This window comes from Protopterus annectens, chromosome 10.part0 (genome assembly GCF_019279795.1).
Source record: "Protopterus annectens isolate FY-2018-M chromosome 10.part0, PAN1.0, whole genome shotgun sequence".
Lineage (NCBI taxonomy): Eukaryota > Metazoa > Chordata > Ceratodontiformes > Protopteridae > Protopterus > Protopterus annectens.
Window position 1 is genome coordinate 1491982324 of NC_056744.1, and position 27656 is coordinate 1492009979.

The following is a 27656-nucleotide window of genomic DNA, read 5'->3' on the forward strand; positions in this document are numbered from 1 at the left end:
ATATATATATATATATATATATATATATATATATATATATATATGGGTCTACTTCATAAGATCGACAGACCATTTGATTGACATTCATTTGGTCGACAGCTCATATGATCGACAACCAGTATTCAAGGCACTTAACAGGGATTTGCCCCCCTCCCCAATGTTGTGGGACCCTGGAGTTGGTATATATAGTTAGGGGGGATGTGGGGGGCACAGCCCCCCACCTATTTCTGTTTAAAACATGAAAATACAACAAAACTACACATTTTAAAGAAAATAGGTGGGGGGTGTGCCCCCCACACCCCCTTAACTATATATACCAACTCCAGGGTCGCACAACATTGGGGAGGGGGGCAAATCCCAAGTTTTTGCTTTGAATACTGGTTGTCGATCAAATGAGCTGTCGACCAAATGAATGTCGATCAAATGGTCTGTCGATCTTATGAAGTAGACCCATATATATATATATATATATATATATGTGTGTGTGTGTGTGTGTGTGTGTGTGTGTGTGTGTGTGTGTGTGTGTGTGTGTGTGTGTGTGTGTGTAGGAGAGAGAGGAATAGATATACAGATATAGGTATACATATTATATATATATATATATATATATATATATATATATATATATATAGATATATATATATATATATATATATATATATATATATATGCTTAGGTATACAATAAAAATGTATACATAGACAGAGAAAGAGAGAGATTTTACATATAAGGTGCAATAAGTGTGAATTGGATTGCTAAAGCAATTAGAGAAGAAACAGAGGGGAAAGTGTAAGACCAGATAGAGGGGAAGGTAAGACTGAGCATGTAAAAGAAGGCAGGGCCAGAGCAGAAACAGAAAGAGAAGGAGAACGGGAGAAAAAAGCTTTCATTTCCCTTTATCACTTCTAAAAAAAGTTTCTATTCAAATTATTCCCAGTCTGGTTATCAACTGGCTTTACTCAAATTATAAAACTAAAAGTGTATCTGACAGCAGTTCTGATTTTTTTTTAATTCATGAAGAAAACTATAGTCCCTACTCACCTTGGTTTGCTGTCATTTATCTGTTAGGGATGAACTAAAACTATAACATTCTGCATGGTGCTGAGGTAGATTAAAATGGATTATAATTACCTGCAAATATCCAATGAGTAACAACCATGTGTATACAGTAATGACCATGTGTTTGCAGTAATTTATCAGTTACTTATCTAATGCACATGTGGGGACATACAAGCACACTTTAAGTACAAATGCAGTGAACCTGCTGAATTAGGTAGTATTACAAGCGACAAAACCCAAGCGATGAATCCAAATTACAGAGGCAACAATGAGGTAATGCAATCACTTTTTGGTCCTACCAAAGTTTGCTGCAATGAAACTGGTATGACATCATTAGAGGTTGAAGATATTTAGTTTGGAAATATATAAAATCAGTCCTTAGGGAATACTTATTCTTTTTCATGATAAAATCTTGAACGTTATTAAAAAGGCATGCAAGATACTCAGAAATGGTAGCTTTTAAATGTAGTGTTTAAAAAAATCTACAGTGCAAATGTTTACTATTAGGTAAAAAAATCTAAATTCTGAAAAACATAGCTATAAGAGACTACAAAACAGATGCTATTTCAGATTACTTATGTCCGGTTCTGCTGAAATGGTTTAACTTACCAGGATAACTCATTTACTCTGTTACAGTAACTCATTCACTTCAATGGAGCTCAAGATGTTTGCACTGTAACTTCCAATGGGTGGAGCCTAAGCCTTTTGACAGACTCAAATTTGTCTTCCCATTTCAAACAAATGTTCATATCTCTGGAATCATAGGGGTTATGAAAGCAGTATAAATGGCAAATTCTTCAGCACAAACTAATTTTTATACTAGTAGTACTCTAAGTTTTAGGTCTTAAACTGAATTTTGTAAGTCACAGTAAACACAGTAATTATTACATTTGTAATATTTTGAAAACAACTTACAATATCTCAGCAACCACTCGAGTTACACATATGTTGTCAGCAGTGGTTTATTCCTCTAGCTGAGAGCTTTCATATGAGGCTAAGGAGTTCTGTCTGTGTTACTTGGTTGTTGAGATATTTAGAAAAATGTGAAAATTATATCTATCTAAATTAATATAAAAACAACAGTTAATATCTATTTATCTGCACTAGACAGAGGTCAGATATTAAATCAGTTACATTTGCTTTTGTGTAAGCTTTAAGATGAAATGTTTTAAAACCTTGTACATAGCATGGTTTTGGAATTATTGAGATAAATATGAACAAGCAATATTTGACACCTAGGTGCCAGTAGGAGCTAACTGCAGATGCACCTGGAGGTGTCACTTGGATGTAAAATAGATTTAATTTCCTTCAATATACCATATTGCAGGTGGCTTTTGTACACCTCAAAAGTCAGTTCTCGAGCTACAACCTTTGGGACATCACGCTCTTTCTGGTCCTTTGCAAGTCTGTAGAATAATTCAGGGAGAGAAAACACAAATGAAGTACTAATAATCATGTTAGCAAAATTCATAGATACAGTCAAATACAAAACTATGTACCAAACTTTTGTACATACCTCAATATTAATGACTTGATTTCCTGTATTGGAAAAGATAAAACAATTAATATTCTAAAGAATTATTGTGGATCATGTTTCACTGTGAATATGATTGATTTAAAATGTATGTTAGCTAATTGAAAAAAAAACATCATTAAATCTCCAACACCTTTACATAGTTCTTTGTTGTTATCAATAAGCAAAAATTGCCATCATAATGTAGCAGTGAAAAGCAACACCTGTATAAGTAATGACTTCATGGAAGAAATGTGAAATTACCCTGTTTAGGAAAATCAAAGTATAAGTGAGGTACCATAATGCTAAGTCTGTATGAAGGAGAACCATTTGCCATTGCATTTGTCAGGGTTAATGCTCAAGTTGCCAGTTTGCTCAGAAACTAAAACTTTTCTATGCTTTCCTGGCTATAAGCTCCTCCCCTGTCTCACAGTGCAGTGTCTTTACCAACATTCTGCATATATGGATCAACCTAAAGTGAGCTCTAAATCAGAAGGTAATAAATAGTAGAGGGATAAAGATGCTCTAGGAGCATCAGAGCAGGTTTTTGGGGAGGATCATAGCTATGAAAGCTGGACATGCTCATACAGATCTAGCATTATTGTTTGTATCAATAACGTTTGTATGTAACAATGAAGACACTGATTTGCCACAGTTTTGTCCTGACAGTGACCTAAGATACCATGCCAGGTGTTATAATGATGGGAACTATTGTGGAGTCTTCCTTGTGGAATGTTAATAAAACAAATGAATACAGTAATTAGGAGTGTCCATAGAGAACCATGCGATATAACAGAATTAAACAGGATATATTACTGGGCAGCTAAATTAATAACTGATAAAGTTCTACTACAGAGTAGTGAGGGAAAGAAAGTGGAGAAACTGAATGCCATCATGGAAGTATCGAATATAGAAAAAGTACAGTTTTGTACCTACCATAAATGTAGATGTTCGAGGATTCCCTTGCTGCAGTCCTGACTATTGGGTATAGTCCAGCGTCCAATCCGCCCGGACCAGAGAGTAAGGATCGTCAGCGTCGGTCATGACTGGACGACTGGCGGGTACGCGTAGGGGACTAATACGCTGACCACGTCATTTCCTCCCCTCCTTTTTTTCTTGCCCCAGATGTCAGACCAAAACAAAAAGCACCAAAAAAGAAACACAATAACCCAATAAAGATGTACACAATACTTACAGTAATATATATACAAAAATAATAAGCATGCAGGCACCACACACCACCCACAAAGGGAGACAGAAGGAGGGAGGGTAGGGATTCCTAATACTGCAAGAATCTCGAACATCTACATTTACTGTAGAGTACAAAAACATACTATATTCTTCGTCTTTTTCCTTTCTGCTCTAATAGGTAGAATCCCAAAGGCAAAAAGCAGAGGTAAGGGAGGCTGGCAAAGCAGGAGCTAACAGGATGTGACAACATGCCTTAAATGTAGAAAACCAGCTCTAGAGGTAGAGTATATAGGAAGGTGATAATGCCTAGAGAAAGGTACTGAACTGTGATGGCTACTTCCAGAATATCCCCTCACCTATGTTGCACCCCTTTGCTGTTGAAGTGGCAGAAGCCCCTCCTGGAACAAGGCTAATCCCTCTGGAACAGTGGGAACATGATAGAATAACAAAAAAGCAAATCATGCAAGAAATAAAATAGAAATAGTTTGTTTTTGTTTGGTTTGCCCTGTGAACTTAAAACAAAAAACAAGTAAAGAAACAAGTAACTGTTGAGACTGCCCTAAATCTCAAATAATAGCATAATAAAGTGTGCACAATCTGTGTACATAAAATGAGGAAATGCAAATTTGAGGAAATTTAAAGTGGTGAAGCAAAAACATAGTTTAAAGTTTAAAGTAATAACTAGAGCCCACACCTTAGGCATAAAAGGAAGGATTAAGGATTGATACTTAAGGGCTCTACCAAAAATCAAAAAGAATACTACCTCTTCTTGCCCTGCAACTCAGATTTCCTTCTTGTCTTCCATATGTAGAACCAATTCAGCAGAAGGTAAATATTTCAATTCCAGCAGTAGCTTTTCCAACAAAAGGTTGTAGAAGTAAGTTTTCCAAGGAGCCTTTGAGATCCCAAGCTTGAGATAGGAAATCTACGTGAGAATGTATATTCTTTTTAACCCCTCTGTCCTTGCTTGAACTGCTTGAAATTGAACAAAGGTGGGTCACAATCAAGACAACCACTGAAATTGCTGCAGCATGAATCTGGAAGGAAGAAAGACAAATTAGAGCTCAATAACTCAGTAAGATATTTAAGAGCCACACTCAGAATTAGGCTCTAGAAATCTGAAATTCTTTACCTCTCAAAAGCCAAATCTCCCAAATTTTTCTCGTAAACTTGTTGCATTTTACTAGGCCTTCTAGCTTCCATAATAATCACATTTAAAACTTGTTGAGACATGAGACCTTTGACATTCAACCAGAATGACCGCCCTATGAGATAACAGAGGATTGAGATTTAACATTGATGGAGAGCACCCGTCCAAGACTTCTAAGAGATGAGAATCAGAGTAAAAGGCCATGGAAGCTTCTGTACAAGACTCTTTAGCCTGTCCTGCCAATTACCAGTGAGGCCAATCTGGAGCTATCAAAAGGCCACTTAGCCTACTGTCCTGTCTGACCTTTAGTAATACCTTTGGAAGAAGAGGTAGCCTTGAGAAAAGCAGACATGAAGGTTTTCCATAAGAAAGACAGAGCATCCACTTTCCAAGCTTGTGATGATAGAAACCCCTTGTGTGCAATGTCAATTTCAAATACATGAGAGTGGTTTAGCGAACAGATCTATGTATTTTCCCAAGCACTGTCAATTTCTAGAAATACGCGAGAATCCAGTTCCCACTCATTGGGGATCCATGATTTGTCTGCTTAATACATCTGCTAGGGAGTTGTGCTCCCTGGCAGAAACCTTGCCTGAAGAGTCAGTTGCGGAAGCTTACGTATGATCTGACAGAAATCATTGCTTGCAGATATAGAGGATAGATGGTGTTCCCCTTGCTTGTGCCACACAGTGACAGTTGTGTTGTCTGTCAGAAATCAACACCTTTGTAGGAAAAGCAACTCCTTGAGCAGCCATCAATGCAAACTGAACGCATAACATCTCCTTCATGTTGTAGAGTAGATGCTCTAGTCTGGCAGGAGTCTTGTCTTGTATCCACTTTTAGGTAGAGGAGCTCCCCAAGTGTCCTTTATCCTTTCTCGAGTTAAAATCTGACTCGCCTCTGGCCGGGTCACAGAGTCCTTGTTTAGGTGACATTCCTAGGATACCATTGCAGCCTAGGGAAGTTTGGCATCAGCACCAGAATAATGGAGAGTTGAAAATCTTGGCAGTGCTGTTGGCATGTTTTGAGATACACGCACAGCTGTGTCATATGCAGTGATGGCATTTAGGGAGCTTTCAGAATCTAAGATGCCATGAACCCTAATGCTTGAATACAAGTCCTTCTGAACAACGGACTGATGAGATAGTTGATGGAAGTAAAGTGACAGACTCTTTTGTTTGTCATTCAGTAAAGGCCATCTAAAGCAATGTATCTGAGCTCACCCAGAAGCACATGTCTTGAGAGGGTACTAGACTGCCAGAATCAGGCATCACAGAATACCCTAGGCATCTGCTGCTATGACATATTCAGATGCTGTAGAAGGTGTTCTTTTCTTTTGGATAAATCGGCAGTCGTAGAAGTAAGGGAGGGCAATGATGCCTTGAAACCTGAAGTAGCTATCACTGGGCCAGATAGATACTTTCTGCAACTTGCAGAGAAGATACGTAAGGAGCAATCTTGGAAATAATGAAAACCTCCCAGTCGAACGCCAGATACTCTGCAACATGCTATGAAGGTCGCACAATCCAGATCCCAAAGTTAGATCCAGTGATCCTTTGAGGTAGGTAACATCCAAAAGCCAACATCTTCCTTTGAACCACTACTAGTCAGATAAGTAGAATAGATAGATAAAATCCAAATGACACTCCTTTATTGAATAGCTACTGGTAAATGGTGAGATCGGGGGTTGAAATCCTCTTGACTTTCTGACACGGGGAATAGCTGAATAGCCCCTATCTGGGTAACTGAGTGTGAAAGTTGATCTGTCTTTTTCTGAACACAGGAGGACATCTGGCATGCCTTGAGTGATTAAATCCAATCTCTTTGATCTGAGGAATCTTCCTGTGTCCCATCTGTCTTGAGTGATTAAATCCCAATTTTCTTTGAAAGGAGACAATCTCCTCCCAAGGAGCTGCTGAGGCAGAGTCCACTGGGCAGCTGAAAAGGTGTCATTATTTCTGCTGCGAGAAATGAACCTTGAGCCCCTCACCACCACGCCTCGAGGTGGGCCAGACTGGATCTAGGCTAAGCTGACCTTGAGCCCCCCCCAGCAGGCCAATTTCACTAACCTGAACTGGGAACCATAAGCAAATCATGTCCAGTCTTAGTCTGCCCTTAGCTACTAAACTTTGGAGGCTGCCAAAAATCACACGCAGTCTGCTTAACACAGACTGTGCATAAGGAGCATTTTAAAACTGCTTCTTAAGGCGGTCCAAACAGCACATCAGACTGTAAGGAGCATCCAAAATCCTGAATTCTTAACATAAGCCCAGCTAAATTCTCAGTCAACTTCAAAACTGCTCACACACGAAGAACCAGAAACCACTCAACAGACCCTAGGACAGCCACCTCATCAAAACCACTGCAAGAATGCTTCCCACTTGTTCAGATCCATCAACCAAGGAGAGCAATCTGATACACTCAATACAGCAATTGGCAATCAAACCTTAGATTTCAATTGTGAAAGGAGATAATTCTGATATAAAGCACCTAATCCTTGACAATTCAACCCTAAAATTGGGGCAAAGTATATACTTTCTTACCTCCCACCTATCAAAAAGCCCTTGCCTCTTTATCATCCAGTACAGGATTTTTAACAACACTTATCCCCAACGGGCAACTTATAATGAGAAACAGTTTCTGGGTCCGCCCTAGGACTCTTAAACAAATACTTATGAGCTTAGAAAAAAACATAATCCCTATCAGGCAACACAGGAGCTATCAGAGGTAAATCAGGGTTCAGAGAAGCAAGGAAAAAACATCCTCCACCACATTCAACAAATATGCCTCCAGCTAAGGGTGCTCAGTGAGGCAAAAACAAAAAGAATTCTAAGGCTTTTCTGAGTCAGAGTAATCTTGGCCTTCCCATTTAAATTTTCCTGTAGATGAGTCTCTAGTGAAATTAGTCTGAGGGCTGAGGAGTGGGAATCATCCTCACTGCCTGAATAAGCAGGAAACTCTGTTCCACCTTCACAGAAGACTCTATCAGGTGTGGTATAGAACCAAAACTCAGAACTCCTGTTCCCTCAAAGGCCTCTAATCAGGGACTGCATAGAACCTCTAATCAGAGTAATCAAATCAGGTGCACAGAAAGCATATGTTCTCTTCCACAGAAAGAAAATGCTAGGAGAGAGTGCTATTTCTAGGGCTTGGAGGAAGAGAGGCTAGAACAGTTACCTGAGAGGCCCTAACTGCTTGCCTAGGGGAAGAACAGTTACCTAGAAGGACCCCTCAGCCTGGCCTACTTCCTGAGAGGGCACATCCTGTGAGAGTACCTCATCTGCCTGAGACTCCATCTAGACTCCTGGCAAAAGGGACCGCTCCCTGAGCCTTCTAAGGACCGACATCAAGGGACAAAAATTCCTCACCCTAGACTTGCTGTTTGTCCGGCATCTGTAGATGAAGCAGCTTCCCGGAGCATCGGCCAGGTAAATACAACGCTTCCCAAACATAGCCTAGCACAATCAAGCACAAGCTTAATAGTGCACAACGCCGTGCCTAGCACAAGAACAAGCAATACACAATGTCTATTACTCAGGCTATGTAATCTAACACAATGTGCGAGAAGTAATCCCTATTTTTCTGACATATCCCACATACTGAGGCAAGATTCACAAAATGTTCATCGATGTATAACTATAAAGCAATTAAGTGTCAGTGTTAGAAGAGTATAAAAGAGGGAACACATCAACAAAAATACTTAGCAAGATTAACATGATAAAAGCAATGCACACTATTAGAACAGATCAGGATTTAACATACACTATCACAAATAACAAACTAAAAATCTCAGCATAGGCAGAAAAACTTATAAGATACACAGATAAATATAAAGGAAAAGTACAAAATAAGCAATTTACTGATGACCCAAAAAAGTTATTTAGAGAATTGGGGAAACAAGGTGAAAGGAACTGAAACACCACCAAAAAAGAAGAAATAGGTACATTTTGTAGAAGTATTTTTGAAGCTCCTGTGGAACATAACAAAGATGCTAAATGGGCAGAAGCAATAAAATAAAGAATAAGAAGTTTAAAGGTAGAGGATATGAACTGGGATGAAGTACCTAACTTCTAGTTTTCTATATGTTCTAGTGCTATATGTTACAACAGGAAAAACCACCACACCCACTCCCACCACAATTTCTACAAATACAACTACCGATATAGCCTCAAAATTCAACCATTTCACCAAATCCATTAACTCACTATCCACTCAACTAGCCAAAATAGATACACACCCATGCCTACAGCCCCTAACAACTCTGCTCCCCTTACCTTCTCACCTATCCCAACCTCTACAATAAAGAACCACCTCTTAAAACTGAAACCCACTTCTCTCGCAGCAGATGGGCTGACAGCACATTTCCTAAAAAAGGCATCCAACTCCTACCCAGTCTCAATCCTTATCAACCGCTCTATATAGGAATAATATATCCCTTATCTGTGGAAAGTCTCCTATATCATTCCCCTTCATAAGGGAGGAACCTCTTACGATTTCTCAAACTACCGCCCCATTGCCATACTGTCACCTTTATCAAAGATACTAGAAAAATGCATACACTCTCATGTCATGCATTTCCTAAACTTAAACAATCTCTTTTCCCCTGCACAACATGGTTTCCGCCCACACCACAGTACAACCACCGCCCTTCTCTCCTTCACAGACCTGGTTAACCAGCATAGGAATAACAACAGATTTGTATCTGCCATATTCCTCGACCTCTCCAAAGCATTTGATATGGTCTCTCACTCCATACTAATAGATAACCTAACCTCCTTAGCCTTCACCCCCAACACTATTGCTTGGTTTAAAAAGTACCTATCAGAATGACAACAAGCTGTCCAGTGGCAAGGAGCTTTATTTCTCTGCTCCCAACCACCATTGGTGTACCCCAAGGCTCCATATTAGGACCACTACTCTTCTCGATTTTCACCAATAACCTACATACATGTACCTCGCAGGCCTCACTAATCCAGTACGCAGATGATTCCACTCTAATATGCTCAGCCCCATCCCTGACCTCCCTCACCCAGGAATCGCTCACCTCAGTGGAAAGATGGATCACTAATATTCAACTCATCCTAAATCCTAACAAAACTAAACTACTACTATTCACCCCAAACAAATCAAAAACCACTCCACTCTCCTTCTCTATCTCCTCCAACAATGGTGCTGTCATTTCTCCCTCTCTCCACACCAAGCTCCTTGGTGTAGAAATAGACAGCAACCTCCACTTTGACATTCATATCTCTCAAACTATAAAAAAAGGTACACAAAAAATGGGTTCCTTATACAGACAAAATAACTTTCTATCTAATCAGTCACCCTAGCTCAAACCCACCTTCTTTCCACACTAATGTATGCAGCCCCAATTCTCACTTATGTTAGGAAATCTGACCTAGATAAACTTGAGTCCTGTTATAACAAAATTGCCAAGTTTGCCAAAAGCTCCCCATTTAGAACCCATCACTGCATACCTCTTAGGCAACTTCAATGGCTTGAACTGCCACAGCTACTACTATATCACCTACTTGTCATATCATACAACAACATAAAACAACCTGACAAAATTCCTGCTCTAAGGCAATTATTGACCAATTACACTCCAAATCGTCCACTCCACTCTGCCAACAAATCACTCCTCACTATTACCTCAGCTAATAACACAGATGGCAAAGCTCTCTTTTCACACATTACAGCTAAAACTTGGAATAATCTCCCTCCATCTGTGACTTCTGTATCTAATACCACTCAATTCAAAAACTCCCTTAAGGCCCACCTTACAAGTTCTTGGCTCTGTCCATGTATTACATAGTCCAAAAATCTGGTACATCTACAACTTTCTCCTATCTCCCTTTGTAAATGGCCCAGTAAGCACAGTTCCTCCAAATGTTATCCATGGAAAAACATGTACCTGTTAAAATCTGCCTGTTTCTCACTGCAAACAAAATGTACATATGTAAATATTTTACTGATTGGAATCGTCTGTACTGTTTTTTTTTCTTTTCACTTCTTTCTAGATGCTACAAGTATAAAAAAATACTACTTCCTGCACTTTGTATAATATGAATATTGCTGTAATGTGTTGTTTTAATGTAAGTGGAGCTTTTCTCCCCAGGCCTCCGCTGTAAATGGACCTCGTCCAGTCGGACCATCCCGGTAAAAAAAACTAAAATAAAATAAAATAAATAATAAATAGTTAAAAGTATTAACATCTCTGCATGAAGACTTAGCCATGAGAAGAACTATTTATATGCACACCCCAAACAGACACCAACCTGGCTTACAACAGGAAAAACAATGTTCCTACTTAAGAGTGAACCTACAAGCTACCCTAAAAAATATAGATCAACAACTTGCCTTCCAACAACGTATAAACTATACACTGGAATTGATGCCACTAGGAAGAAAACCCAATTATGGCAATAGAACAAAATGACAATAAAAGAAAGTCGTATTGAGCAAAGGATCATTTATTGTTAAATAAAGTTGTAGTGGAGAACTGTAAAAAGGGGAAGAATCTAAGTATGGCATGCATTGACTAGAAAAAAAGCATTTGATAGTATCCCACATTCATGGATAAAAGAGTACTTAAAAATGTATAAGATACACCCTATACTGATCGATTACATTACAGTGACCATGAAACAGTGGCAGACCACTTTGCAATTAAGCTATGATAAAGGACAAATGTTTATTCTAAGGATAAAAATTCAATGGGGGGTATTCCAGGGTGACTCTGTCACTGCTGCTATTCTGTCTTGCCCTTAAACCATTAAGCTACTAAACAGCTTAAGCCATGGCCATAATTTGGCTCCTAGAAAACAACAAAGTATAAAGACTTCTCATCTTCTCTTTGTTGATGATTTAAAACTGTATAGCTCATCAGATGGGGAGCTGAAAGCACAACTGCAGGTTGTCAAAAACTTTTTCAGCTGATATAAGAATGTCACTTGGTCTTAATAAATGTGCAAAAGTAACCTTTAAAGCAGGAAAACTGCAGCACCAAAAAAAAAAAACATAATTCTGGGACAAGAATGTGATATAAAAGAACTTGAGCAAGAGGGAGTGTATAAGTATTTGGGAAATGATGAAGGATCAACAATAAAACATGAACAAATGTAAATAGAACTTAATAAGTAATACTTTAGAAAACTTAAATTAATCCTGAAAACAGCATTGACATCTAGGAACAAAATTCAAGCTATAAGCCAATTTGCTCTTTCTGTCCTACAGTTTTGGAGTGACTGACTGGCCCCATAACATGTTAGATTAGACAAGAAAACAAGAAGGATGCTTCATGCTCATCAAATGATTTAAAAAAATCAGTGCATACCAAGTTATATATTCCCCGTTCCGAACGAGGTATGGGCCTCCTTGAAATTGATTACATGTATAGATCTGCAATCGTGGGACTGCACACATATCTGCTGATCTCACAAGACCCAAACGTAGTGAAAGTTTTTTAGCACGACGAGAATAAATCTAAGATGACTTCCCTGCTTAGGCTAGCGGAAGCATATTGGTGTCAAGCAGGAACAGAAATCAAACCAGAAGTAGATAAAAGTCAGGCAGCAACTAAATATGCCAAAAAACAAAAGAATATAATGTGAAGGACCAGATGAGAAGGCAATAAATGTGGAAAATGCATAAATATAGTTGCAAATATAGAAAACTTCTGGAAGAGTCACATGTTGATCAGGATCAAACGCTGGAATGGTTAAGAAAAGGTGAATTCAAACAAAGAAATGAAAGGTTAATATTGGAGGCCCAAGACAGTGGGCTACATACATGTTGGTTTGCAAAGTACATTGAACATGTGGGAGAAACAGACAAATGTAGGTTTTGTAGAACAGAATTGGAAACAGTTGCACACCTCATTGCTGGGTGTGACATACTAATGACAGAATGACTATATACTAAAATGTATAAAAACATGGCAAGACTGTTGCATTGGGGATTGTGCAAACATTATGGTTTTGAAGTGGCTGAAAACACTGGAAACATGAGCAAAAAGCATCATAGAAAATGATGAAGTCTACATCACATGGATTCACCCATTACTATGTTTAAAAGATAGATGCTAGAAAATTGGATATAGTGGTTCATGAAAAGAAGACAGAAGTAGCATTGATCATTGAAATCATCACACAACTACAGTGTCTTACATACAGAGACACACAATGTCATAAAATATCAGGATTTGCAGGCAGATATGAGAGCAATGTGGAAGAAAGATACCCAGACAGTACCAATAGTAGTAGTAGCAATGGGTCTTGACATCAAAGATTGAAACAATAACAATTTCATGAATTTTAATCCTACTTTGACTTCGGATTGGGGTCCATTCCTGTTATGGTGTTAGAAACCCAAAATATTTGGAGAAATTAAAAAAAATGGGAACATGCTTCAGGCAGGGCAAAACACTGACACAATGTTGACTATATAGGGTCTCTCAAAAATGTTAAGTGCTGGACATGTTACAGCTGCACAAATGTCATTTAGAGCAATGTTTCAGAAGAAAGCTGTTGAAATAGAAATGTGTTTAGTGCACCTTCCTGGTGATGCCTGATAATGGCTTTTCATGGACTGTGTACCCAACACTATACTGCTTTCATAAAAATCTTTCTTTTATTTGCTAAAGATATGGACAGCAGTCTGTTATCTTCAAATGAGCTGTTAGTTCTGTCTGCACAATATCTCAAATTGTCAGTGTATATCCTTGCAGTGAAGATGGAATCCTTCAATGTTAGAATAGCTGGAGTAAATAACAAGTATGAATAAACTGACTCTAATAGGTCACAGTGACCATTTCTGTCATGAAGGAGAGATCAGTGTGAAATGAAATCCTCTCCTTGTGGAATGTCAAATATGGTGTTTTCATTGAGATTGTCTATAACTCAGAAACCTGTTTATCCAAGAAGATCCAAGAAATATGATCTATATCCAGATATGGCTGTCAAACATACTGTGTGACCTTACTGATCACAGAGGTCTTCCTGCTTATCAAACCACCAGGATTTAGTGACAGACTACATGATCCAGCAAATCTTTTTTTTTCTGCAATACTTTGACCTGGTACCTCCTGTTGTAGGGGCTTCATCCTCAGACCTCATGGTGACTAAATATACTACCTCTAAGGCCACATTGGTTCTAAGCAAAAGGAATTAAAGCTAATTTGTTTTCCTTTTGTTGTTGCAACTTTGGAGGTAGTATATTTAAAAACTGGGAGTGTGGACTAAAGGCTCCATATTGTGGAATGAAGGCATGCAGTCCTCTACAGACACACTGTCACTATGTAAGATGAGGTTGGTTAAGTCAGTGATGATATGTTGGTCTGTAGTAATCTTAAATAGATCACCCTTTTTTATGAGAGGTATTTACAGTTTGTTTTTGTAATAGATGCTCTGTCAAATGGGGATGGCATAAGACTAGACAGGACAAACAACAGGTCATACAGTGGAAATGGTTTTCTAAATGATACTCAGCAGAGAAAAATGCATTTGAAAAACTTACAAGGATGCTAAGTACATTGAATTCTGCTATATGAAGAAGTTTATTTTCCTGATGTGCAGTTTACTGATCATTAGCTTAATGACACCATCAAAAAAATAAGTGAGGTATTATGGAGCATGTAAAAAAGACATGAGAAATTGTTAAACGTCTACTGAGTACAGATATAGAATTCTTTTAAAAGTTGTTGAGTGAATATTTCTTCCATTTCTCTTTCTATATGTTTTGAGTGAGTGGTTTCTGAGAGACCTAAATAATAGACCGCACTTATCAGGGAATTATTGGGTTCCAGGTTTTACTGGAATTAGAGTAATCATATAGGTAAGCAGAATACATGTACCCACAGGAAGTACTTCCCTGAAGGGTGGGTTAACAAGATGTTTTCTTTATAACAGAAGTAGAGGTGAATGGAAGAATTACCATCAATGGAAAAGAAACCATGTCTGCTTGTACAACAAGGAAACAATATGAACTGTAATATTTTTGCACAGCACTGAGATGTCTTATGGATAAGCTTCATCATAAGACTTAAAAGGGATGAAGTGTAAAAGTGATGCATAGATCAGAGATGTAGTAAGGCCTACCTTGTGTGTCCAATGTAAGAATGGTAAAAATAGAAGTAGTGTGAACATTTTTTATTGGTTAGTGAAGACAAGAGTTTGTGCACCTATGGTCTCCATTAACAGGATATGTCATGCATCACAAAGAGATAGATACAGACCATTTGTAGGACACTAGAAAGCATTGACTTAGTGCGTTTACTAATGAGCTGACCTACATATGATCAGTCATCATCAGAAACATCATTTTTGGACTGTCAGAGTTTTCCTGCCGAATGGGTAGGAGTGAGCTACCCCCCCATAGCTGCTGCACCATATGACAACCATATTATTAATATACCAATTGGCAAACACTGCTCAAGATAGTATCATGGAGGGTATTTCACTGTTTCGTGATACCATTCTTTATCCTTTAATTTAAAAATTACCCTCCTATGTAAAAGTCTCCTGGGACTTTTTGGACAAATTACAGGATTTTAATCAGGAATATGATTATAGTGATGACAAAGTTTATATCGTCATGGTTGATGTGTGCTCATTGTTCACTAGTATCCCTGAAGACTGAGAGTGGAATGGGTTAAGTTGTATTTGAATACATTAACTCAATTATTTGGTGACAAAATTACACTGTGTTGTCATTTATTAGAAGTACTTTTAGAAAATAACCATTTTATATTCAATAAAATGTATTATAAGCAAATTAAAGGGGTGGCAATGGGTTCGGCAGTTCTCCCATTCACCAATTTGGTGATAGATGGTGAGAGGCTTATATTTTACATTCGAGTGAGTTAAGTACAGAAATTAGATACTATAAGAGATTTCTGGAGGACCTGCTTTTTATTGTTGCTGGAAGCCCAGAAGACAGTGTATCTTTTGTTCAAGACCTTAGCAAGCTTGGTGAGTTTTGAAGTTTACCCTGGGAGGAGTGGGCTCAAAAAGTAAACTTTCTAGATGTAACTGTTGAATGGGATAGTACAAATAGGAAATCTGAGTTACATTTTTTAGGAAGGACATGTTTTCTAATGGATACTTTCACTACAAAAGAAATCACCCTTATTTTATAAAGAAAAATATTCCAAGAGGCCAGCTAATAAGGGTCTCAAGGATGGCTACAGGAAGGTTTGGAGAAGAAATCAAATGTATAACTTTATTATTCCTGCAAAGGGGATATAGGGAGGATTTGTTATTAAAAGCAGCTAAGGAAATTACTGAGAAGGGAAGGGTAGCATTTTGCCCATTTCATTAAAACCACTCTTCAAGTCCAGTATTAATGTAATTAAAGGAGGAGAGAGAGGTTAAGTAGATAGGACAAATGCTTGTTTTATGGTTATATCAATAGATGGTAATGCTATTAGAGAAGCCAACAGCACCAACTGGAAAATAATGGAAGGCAACCCAGACCTTATTAGGGTTATAGGGAATACTCCTACATTTGTACACAGGAGAACTAATATTCTCAAAGTGTAACTTCAAAAAGATAGTAACATGATGTCCTTACCAGAAATAGTTAAAAACAAAGGAACCTAAAAATGTGGGTTTTATTCTGCATGTAGGTTAATCTCGCAAGGACCATATGTTTTGCTAGGCCATGTAAAAGAAAGTGTTATAGTCCCAGGAAGGTTTACTTGTAAGTCAGTGGGCCTGGTTTATATTAGTATTTGCTCATGCTGTAATGCCTTTTATATAAGCATAACAACAAGGAGCCTTGAAAAGAGTATAAAGGAAAATTAGTACTGTGTAAAACCAAAGATGAAAAGGATGCTTTATCTAAACATTCGATTGTATGTAAAAAATACAAAACGTTTTTGTTTTCTGTGCTTGAATCAGTACCACTAGATTTAAGGGGCGGGGGTAATTTTAGAAACAGAGTTGAGGTTAAAGAAGCAGAGTGGCAAATACAGTTAAAAGCAGATAGGTATCCAGGGTTAAATGAATCTGATACTGCTTTGATTTAAACAATTATTTTTTTTTAACGGGGTTCAATATTCTGGATGTATTTTTACGTATGTATGTATTTATTCATTATAAAATTGTTTATGAAAGAGTTTTAATTGAATAATTATTTTTAGTTGTTCATTGGTTAATTTAGCATATATAAGATGGTTGATTAAAGTGTTTTAACAATTTCTAATGAAGTCTTTACCAACAAAAGTGGAATACTAAAAGTTTTGGGTGCTAATTCTGTGGTCTTGTTCACTGACTATGCTCTTAATACAGTGTTTTCTGTATTTTTGAGTTTTTTTCTACCATTGTTGGAAAGGTCTTATTTCCACCATTTTAATCCCAGACAGTTTCTTTTTTTGCTTAAAATAACAAATCCTACACAAATGCAGTTTATAAGCAATTACACGAGTGCATGGATCGTGCAATCCCTAACAGAACCAAGATGTTAGCCTCCAAAAAAAGGAAGCCAATCTGGTGGTCCCCTGCCATAAACAAACTCTACAAAATTGCCACTGATTCTAAAGACAACCACAGAGCATTCTATAGCTATGTCATGAATCTCAATGGTAACACTCAGATCTGCTCTGAGTTACAGCACAATGGCACTAAATATACAGAACCAACTGATATTGCCAACATCCTGGCAGATAGGTTCTGTGCTAACTTTACCCCCTCTCACTCCCTAAAGGGTCAATATCTATACTAGAAGAAAGCAAAGTTCCTGTAATCATGGCTGCACAGGTAAAAACCACACTCTCCAAAGTCAAGAACGCAGCATCCATGGGACCTCACAACATCCAAGGCTGCATTCTACATGAACTACAGAACAAACTGGCACCCCACTTAAGTACCATGTTCAATCATAGCCTTACCTCAGGCTTTGTACCCACTGAATGGCACACAGTGACGGTTATCCCACTCCACAAAGGGGGAGCCACCACAGACCCTGGGACTACCACCCCATTAGCCTGACAAGCCCGGTCTGCAAGACTATGGAATGTATCATCATGGAACTTATAAACAATGACATTGGTAATCTCCAATCTCTGGACACCACCAAGTTCAGGTTTGTAAAAAGCAGATCATGTCTCCTAAACCTGATAGACTTCTTTGAAGTGGTCATCAAAGCCATAGATGATGGCAAGATGGTTCACACAGCCTATCTAGATCTTGCAAAGGCTTTTGACACCATCCCACACTCTGGAATTATAGATAACCTCACTAAACTAGGTATATATCCCTATGTCACAAGATGGGTTGCCAACTGGCTCACTGACAGAACCCACAGTGTGAAAATAGCAGACTCCAAATCTGACTTCAGACCAGTGACAAGTGGAGTACCGCAGTGTTCAGTCCTGGGTCCTCTCCTGTTTGGTATCTACTTCTGTGAAGTGCAGGCTAACACAGGAGGTCTTTGGCTAATGAAGTTTGCAGATGAATGCAAACTAGAAGCCATAATCGAAACTCCTAATGATGTGGATATCCTACAAAAGGGCCTCACTGAGACAGATGCCTGTTGTCAAAACCATGGCCTCAAGCTCAATGCCAAAAAGTGCATTGTCATCCCTTTTGGTAAAAACTATGTACCCATGAACTACCACATAGGCAGTAGTCTACTTAACACCGAAAGTGTGATAAGAGACCTTGGGACACAGGTGGACAGTAGTCTCTCCTTTGATAATCACATCACAACAGTAGTCTGGAAATCCTTCTTCATGGCACACCTTATCACAAAAGGTTTCTCATCCAGGAAAAAAGAGGTCATTGTTCCCTTCTACTCGTCACTTATTAGACCCATTATAAAATACAGCATCACTTTTGCTATGTACCTCACAAGACATCTACAACAACTGGAAAGGCTGCAGAAATACCTCAGAAAGAGGATTACCAGCCTCAAACAGATGCCCTCATGAACCGTCTCAAAAAACTCCAGCTTTACTCTGTCACATATCGCCTACTCAGATGCGATCTCTGCCTAACATACAAAGCTATGTCAAACCCAGAGCTGTTGGACATGCTCCACTTAAAATAAATCCCAATCCCTCCAAGCTACACGCTCTAGGGACCTAAACCTTGTCACCAAAACAAACAGAACATGCTGGAAGGCTAGATTCCTGTCCCAGAGACTTCCCATACTCTAGAACAATCTACCTATCTATATCAAACAAAGCTTATCATTAGCACTCTTCAAGAAAAATCTTGATGATTGGATGGGAAATAGGAAATTCACCTCGTGGATCACTTCTGTGGCTCTGCTCGACAGGGGCACAGGAAAATAATTTTCTTGGGTGGCGAAAGCCAGGGTACCTTTTTGGCTAGGCTTATATAGGCTCTAGGGCCAATAGCCTAGTACCTACCTATGAACCTATCCCATTTGGTTATAGACTGGATGTACTCATCCCATGTTTGATAATTATATATTACCCTAATGAGAATAACTGTAATCATACCATAGAAAATTTGAGGAGACCCATGCATGGAATAAAGCATTTAGGAACTATATCCATCCCTTAGTGTAAAAGGAGCAGTCCTGAGGTACATTTTCTGTTTCCCATCCATAGAGGTAAGTTGCACTTAAAAATGGACAGGGATGAACTTTGTTTTATGTCGATGGGGGAGTCTGTTCCACAGCAGCATTATCCTCTGCAAAGTATACCTGTCCTTCCAAACCATTCTGTTGAAGTTGCAGAAGAGGTTTAGATCCCTAGATTAAGTATTTCTGATACTATTTGATTTACTGATGTGCAGTAGATCCATCAGTAATGGGTAGGAGGACACTTTGTATGCCAGCCAGGTCACCTCTTAGCAATCTGTAGGATACTGAGTATAGTGACAGGGCTTTAACTCTGTCAATGGAGGACATATTTAGACTTTGTATTCTTTAGTAAGGTATCTCTATGGGTGTTCCAACTGTTGCATGTGTCTGGACGTGATGCATTACAAAGGGGGAATTGTATTCAGTGATTGGCCTAATGAGGTCTGAGCAAAGGGGTACAATGACATCCCTAGATCTAGACACAATCCATTTATTTATAAGATGTGCATTATAGGACTTTATTACAACAACAGACTCATGTTGGACAAAAGTTAGGTCACTGTCCACATAAGTTCCCAAATCCTGAACTAGTTCAACTCTTAGGGGTGTATTGTCAATATGGTAGTTCCTGGGGTAGATGACTTCCCAAACATTACAATAATGCATTTTTAGCATTTAGTCATTTAGTTTCAGACCATGATTTTGACACCAGCTATTTATTTGAATTCTTTAGTAAGGTATCTCTATGGGTGTTCCAATTGTTGCATGTGTCTGGACCTGATGCATTACAAAGGGGGCATTGTATTCAGTGATTGGCCTAATGAGGTCTGAGCAAAGGGGTACAATGACATCCCTAGATCTAGACACAATCCATTTATTAATAAGATGTGCATTATAGGACTTTATTACAACAGACTCATGTTGGTCAAAAGTTAGGTCACTGTCCACATAAGTTCCCAAATCCTGAACTAGTTCAACTCTTAGGGGTGCATTGTCAATATGGTAGTTCCTGGGGTAGATGACTTCCCAAACGTTACAATAATGCATTTTTAGCATTTAGTCATTTAGTTTCAGACCATGATTTTGACACCAGCTATTTATTTGATACAAACCTTCTTGTAGGATGGCTAAGTCATTTGAGGATTCCATGACTGCTCCTAGCTTGCAGTCATCTGCAAACGTAGTCAGCCAGAGCCTTTTGGTATTGGCTTTTACTTCAAAAAAGTAGATGCCAAACAGGAGATGTCACAGCACAGAACCCCAGGGAATTTCACTGGTAACTGGTCTCTTTGCGGAGGTAACCTTCACCCTCTTCTGGTTATCTACATCCTATCTGTGAGCCAGATGCCATTTCAGTGAGTGACACAGGGGTTTATTCCCAGTTTATTTAGCTTTTCTACTACACCTGAATGTGGAATTGTGTAAAAAGCTTAGGCCAGATTGAGTTATGTGGTGTGTACCATTTCACCTTCATCCATTACTTTGGTGACATATTTAAAAAAATCTGCCAGACTGAGTAAGCATGACCTGCGCTTGATGAATCCAAACAGAGACAGGTCTAGTGCTTGGATGTTCCCTATGTTCTGACTGATTAATTATATGATAGGCATTTCTATGGCTTTGCATATGAGACTGATCAGACTTATGGGCCTCTGGAAGGTCCGCCTGTATGCAGGGGAATGACTGTAGCTGCTCTCCATTTGCTTGTACAAGACTTATAAGTAGGTTGATATTGGAGTTAGGGGTGTGGTTAAATCAATTTAGGATGCATCCAGGATATTGTCAGGACCCATCAATGCAGTATTTAGCCTTTGATAGCAATTTTAGGATTTGGTCTAATTTGATAGTTGGAGGTGAGCCAGTTTCATGAATATCTTGAGAGACAGATGGATGGGGAGAAATGGATAAAGTTAGAGTTCAATTTATCAGCCAGAAGGTTAGCTATATCTTCAGCCTCAGTGTAGGTAACATTGTTCATTATTAGTTCAATGCATTGCTGTGTTGGCTTTGGTGGATTTTATTAAGCCCCTGAGTTGTTTATTTCCATGACAAGGGCTCTAACATTCAGCGAATTACTCTTCTTACTTTTTGTCAAAATTCTTTTCCTTTTATTATAAGACGTGTTGATATTATGGTTCCACCATCTGGATTTGTTTTCAGGGTTTGCCCTGCACTTGTCCCTATGGTGTACAGCTGCATCTATGCAGCTGTCTATATGCTGATACAGACTGCTGGTGTACATTTCTGCTTATTACGTGGAGTTAACTGGGTTTGGTGAGGATTTGAAGCTTGCCAATGCATCATGAAGGAGTAGGTAGTTTGTCTTACTGGTGGTCCCCTAGTATAAACAGGCTATACAACAAGAGAAAGAAACTAATGTCCAAGACCAAGAGGGAACTGGCTCAGCACAGGAAGAAATCCCTCTCTAGCTTAAACAAACAAATTAGAGATCTTGTCACATCCTACAAAGCTAATTACGAAACAAAAATAGCCTCCATAGCTAAGGATAATCACAAAGCATTCTTTAACAATGTCCAAAATCTAAAAAGGAATACCTAGCTATGTGCTGAACTGGCCGTGGATGGCAACATCCATATTTAATTGGAGGAAATAAACAACCTGCTAGCTGACAGATCTGGAGCAAACTTCACCTCCCTGTTCCCTCCAGTCATCCTGCAGAGTACACCTGCCACCATTCCTTGGCATATTATCTCAAGAGAACAGGTCGTCTCTTCGCTGTCCAAGGCCAAAAACACATCATCAGTGGAATAAGACAACATCCCAGGGTGCCTTTTAAACAACTTAAAAAATGACTTAGCAGATCCACATAAATCCATGTTAACAACAGCCTGTGAACTGGCTATGTTCAGGCAGAATGGAGGACAGCAACAGTAATCCCTCTGCGCAAAGTGGGACCATCAACCAGCCTCGGGAATTATAGGCCCATATCCTTGACTAGCTCATCTACAAGGCCATGGAAAGAAACATTATGGACCTTATAGAATTTCTATAGAATGCCCGTAGGAAATGGAGAACAAAGACATTGCTCAATTTAGAAGAAAATGATCTAAGAGAAGAGTTGCTTGATTTAATAGAGATGGACAGACATATTAAGATCAATGAAAGAAATAGACTACAGAAAGTTAATAAAACCCAAAAAGTTCAAAGTTTGATAAAATAAATGAACACAGTAATTAGGACTGTCCATAGAAATTCATTCCATATAACAGAATTAAACGGGATACATTACTGTGCAGCTAAATTAATAACAGATAAAGTCTTACCACAAAAAGACAGGGTAGTAAGGGAAAGGAAGGAGAAAATTGAATGCCATCATGGAAGTATCGAATAGAGAAAACTATAAAGCAATTAAGACAAGAACTGTCACTGTTGAAAGAGTATAGAAGAGAGAACAGATCAACAAAAATACTCAGAAAGATAGACATGATAAAAGCAATGCACAGTATCAGAACAGATCAGGATCTACCATGCAGTATTGCAAATAGACTAAAAATATCAGCAGAGGCAGAAAAACTTAGAAGATATGCAGTTAAATATAAAGAAAAAGTATAAAATAAGCAATTCATTGATGACACAAAAAGGTTCTATAGAGAATTAAGAAACAAGGTAAAAGGAATTCAAACATCCCCAAAAGAAGAAGAAATAGATACATTTTGGAGAAATATCTATGAAGATCCTGTGGAACGTAACAAATATGCTAAATGGATAGAAGTAAAAGAAAGAATAAGAAGTTTAAATGTACAGGGTATGAAATGGGATGAAGTAACGGCTAGAGAGATTGAAACAAAGTTAAGAAAAGCTCGTAATTGGAAACCCCCAGGCCGAGATGCAGTAAATAACTTCTGGCTCAAAGTATTAACATCTTTTTATGAAGATTTAGCCATGTGTAAGACCTATTTATATTTATATGCACAGCCCAAACAGACACCAGCCTGGTTAACAACAGGAAAAACAATACTCCTACTTAGCAGTGAACCTGCACGCTATCTTAAAAACTATATACCAATAACTTGCCTTCCAATGATGTATAAACTATACACTGGAATTGATGCTAACAGTTTATAGTCATTCAGAAGAAAACTCAATAATAGAAATATAACATTCATGGATAAAAAAGTGCTTAAAATGTATAAGATACACTCTACACTGATAAACTACTACTAGGATTTGGTCTTGTTTGATAGTTGGAGGTGAGCCAGTTTCATGAATATCTTGAGAGACAGATGGAGGGGAGAAATGAATAAAGTTAGAGTTAAATTTATCAGCCAGTAGGTTAGCTGTATCTTCAGCCGCATTGTAGGGAACATTGTTCATTATTAGTTCAATGCATTTCTGCGTTGGCTTTGGTGGATTTTATTAAGCCCCTGAGTTGTTTATTTCCATGACAAGAGCTCTAACATTCAGCGAATTACTCTTCTTACTTCTGGTCAAAATTATTTTCCTTTTATTAAAAGGCTTGTTGATATTATGGTTCCACCATCTACATCTATTTTCAGGGTTTGCCCTGCACTTGTTCATATGGTGTACAGCTGCATCTATGCAGCTGTCTATATGCTGATACAGACTGCTGGTGTACATTTCTGCTTATTACGTGGAGTTAACTGGGTTTGGTGGGGATTTGAAGCTTGCCAATGCATCATGAAGGAGTAGGTAGTTTGTCTTACTGGTGGTCCCCTAGTATAAACAGGCTATACAACAAGAGAAAGAAACTAATGTCCAAGAACAAGAGGGAACTGGCTCAGCACAGGAAGAAATCCCTCTCTAGCTTAAACAAATTAGAGATCTTGTCAAGTCCTCCAAAGCTAATTACGAAACAAAAATAGCCTCCATAGCTAAGGATAATCACAAAGCATTCTTTAACAATGTCCAAAATCTAAAAAGGAATACCTAGCTATGTGCTGAACTGGCTGTGGATGGCACCATCCATATTCAATTGGAGGAAGTAAACAACCTGCTAGATGACAGATTTGGAGCAAACTTCACCTCCCTGTTCCCACCAGTCATCCTGCAGAGTACACCTGCCATCATTCCTTGGCATATTATCTCAAGAGAACAGGTCGTCTCATCACTGTCCAAGGCCATAAACACAGCATCAATGGAATAAGACAACATCCCAGGGTGCCTTTTAAACAACTTAAAAAAATGACCTAGCAGATCCACATAAATCCATGTTAACGACAGCCTGTGAACTGGCTATGTTCAGGCAGAATGGAGGACAGCAACAGTAATCCCTCTGCGCAAAGTGGGACCATCAACCATCCTCGGGAATTATAGGCCCATATCCTTGACTAGCTCATCTACAAGGCCATGGAAAGAAACATTATGGACCTAATAGAATTTCTATAGAATGCCCGTAGGAAATGGAGAACAAAGACATTGCTCAATTTAGAAGAAAATGATCTAAGAGAAGAGTTGCTTGATTTAATAGAGATGGACAGACATATTAAGATCAATGAAAGAAATAGACTACAGAAAGTTAATAAAACCCAAAAAGTTCAAAGTTTGATAAAATAAATGAACACAGTAATTAGGACTGTCCATAGAAATTCATTCCATATAACAGAATTAAATAGGATACATTACTGTGCAGCTAAATTAATAACAGATAAAGTCTTACCACAAAAAGACAGGGTAGTAAGGGAAAGGAAGGAGAAAATCGAATGCCATCATAGAAGTATCGAATAGAGAAAACTATAAAGCAATTAAGACAAAAACTGTCACTGTTGAAAGAGTATAGAAGAAGGAACAGATCACCAAAAATACTCAGAAAGATAGACATGATAAAAGCAATGCACAGTATCAGAACAGATCATGATCTAGCATGCAGTATTGCAAATAACAGACTAAAAATATCAGCAGAGGCAGAAAAACTTAGAAGATACGCAGTTAAATATAAAGAAAAAGTATAAAATAAGCAATTCATTGATGACACAAAAAGGTTCTATAGAGAATTAGGAAACAAGGTAAAAGGAATTCAAACATCTCCAAAGATGAATAAATAGATACATTTTGGAGAACTATCTATGAAGATCCTGTGGAATGTAACAAACATGATAAATGGATAGAAGCAAAAGAAAGGATAAGAAGTTCGAATGTACAGGGTATGAAATGGGATGAAGTAACGGCTAGAGAGACTGAAACAAAGTGAAGCAAAGCTCCTAATTGGAAACCCCCAGGCCGAGATGCAGTAAATAACTTCTGGCTCAAAGTATTAACATCTTTTTATGAAGATTTAGCCATGTGTAAGACCTATTTATATTTATATGCACAGCCCAAACAGACACCAGCCTGGTTAACAACAGGGAAAACAATACTCCTACTTAACAGCGAACCTGCACGCTATCTTAAAAACTATAGACCAATAACTTGCCTTCCAGTGATGTATAAACTATACACTGGAATTGATGCTAACAGTTTATAGTCATTCAGAAGAAAACTCAATAATAGAAATATAACATTCATGGATAAAAAAGTGCTTAAAATGTATAAGATACACCCTACACTGATAAACTACTACTAGGATTTGGTCTTGTTTGATAGTTGGAGGTGAGCCAGTTTCATGAATATCTTGAGAGACAGATGGAGGGGATAAATGAATAAAGTTAAGAGTTAAATTTATCGGCCAGTAGGTTAGCTGTATCTTCAGCTGCATTATAGGGAACATTGTTCATTATTAGTTCAATGCATTGCTGCGTTGGCTTTGGTGGATTTTATTAAGCCCCTGAGTTGTTTATTTCCATGACAAGGGCTCTAACATTCAGGGAATTACTCTTCTTACTTTTTGTCAAAATTCTTTTCCTTTTATTATAAGAATTGTTGATATTATGGTTCCACCATCTGGATTTGTTTTCAGGGTTTGCCCTGCACTTGTTCCTATGGTGTACAGCTGCATCTATGCAGCTGTCTATATGCTGACACAGACTGCTGGTGTACATTTCTGCTTATTACGTGGAGTTAACTGGGTTTGGTGGGGATTTGAATCTTGCCAATGTATCATGAAGGAGTAGGTAGTTTGTCTTACTGGTGGTCCCCTAGTATAAACAGGCTATACAACAAGAGAAAGAAACTAATGTCCAAGAACAAGAGGGAACTGGCTCAGCACAGGAAGAAATCCCTCTCTAGCTTAAACAAATTAGAGATCTTGTCACGTCCTCCAAAGGTAATTATGAAACAAAAATAGCCTCCACAGCTAAGGATAATCACAAAGCATTCTTTAACAATGTCCAAAATCTAAAAAGGAATACCTAGCTATGTGCTGAACTGGCTGTGGATGGCACCATCCATATTCAATTGGAGGAAGTAAACAACCTGCTAGCTGACAGATTTGGAGCAAACTTCACCTCCCTGTTCCCTCCAGTCATCCTGCAGAGTACACCTGCCATCATTCCTTGGCATATTATCTCAAGAGAACAGGTCGTCTCATCACTGTCCAAGGCCAAAAACACAGCATCAATGGAATAAGACAACATCCCAGGGTGCCTTTTAAACAACTTAAAAAATTACCTAGTAAACCCACTTAGATCCATGTTAATGACAGCCTGTGAACTGGCTATGTTCTGGCAGAATGGAGAACAGCAACAGTAATCCCTCTGCACAAAGGGGGACCATCAACCAGCCCTGGGAATTATAGGCCCATATCCTTGACTAGCTCATCTACAAGGCCATGGAAAGAAGCATTACAGACCTTATAGAATTTCTATAGAATGTCCATAGAAAATGGAGAACAAAGACATTGCTCTCAGTTTAGAAGAAAATGATCTAAGAGAAGAGTTGCTTGATTTAATAGAGATGGACAGACATATTAAGATCAATGAAAGAAATAGACTACAGAAAGTCAATAAAACCCAAAAGTTCAAAGCTTGTTAAAATAAATGAACACAGTAATTCGGACTGTCCATAGAAATTCATTCCATATAACAGAAGTAAACAGGCTATATTACTGTGCAGCTAAATTAATAACAGATAAAGTCTTACCACAAAAACACAGGGTAGTAAGGGAAATGAAGGAGAAAATCGAATGCCATCATAGAAGTATTGAATAGAGAAAACTATAAAGCAATTAAGACAAAAACTGTCACTGTTAGAAGAGTATAGAAGAGGGAACAGATCAATAAAAATACTCAGAAAGATAGATGTGATAAAAGCAATGCACAGTATCAGAACAAATCA

The 27656-nt window shown here is 38.3% G+C and overlaps 1 protein-coding gene across 1 annotated transcript in view; it reads right to left on the minus strand.

Moving 5' to 3' along the window:
• Positions 1 to 2005: 2005 nt before the first annotated feature.
• Positions 2006 to 27656, minus strand: part of LOC122813673 (nuclear factor 7, ovary-like) — a 146980-nt gene continuing 121329 nt past the window's right edge. Inside the window, exons 4-5 of the mRNA XM_044086117.1 lie at positions 2576 to 2598; positions 2006 to 2465 (exon numbers count right to left, since the gene is read on the minus strand). Of these exons, the coding sequence (XP_043942052.1) occupies positions 2312 to 2465; positions 2576 to 2598 (177 nt within the window). The 3' untranslated portion in view covers positions 2006 to 2311. The remainder of the gene's footprint in view (positions 2466 to 2575; positions 2599 to 27656) is intronic.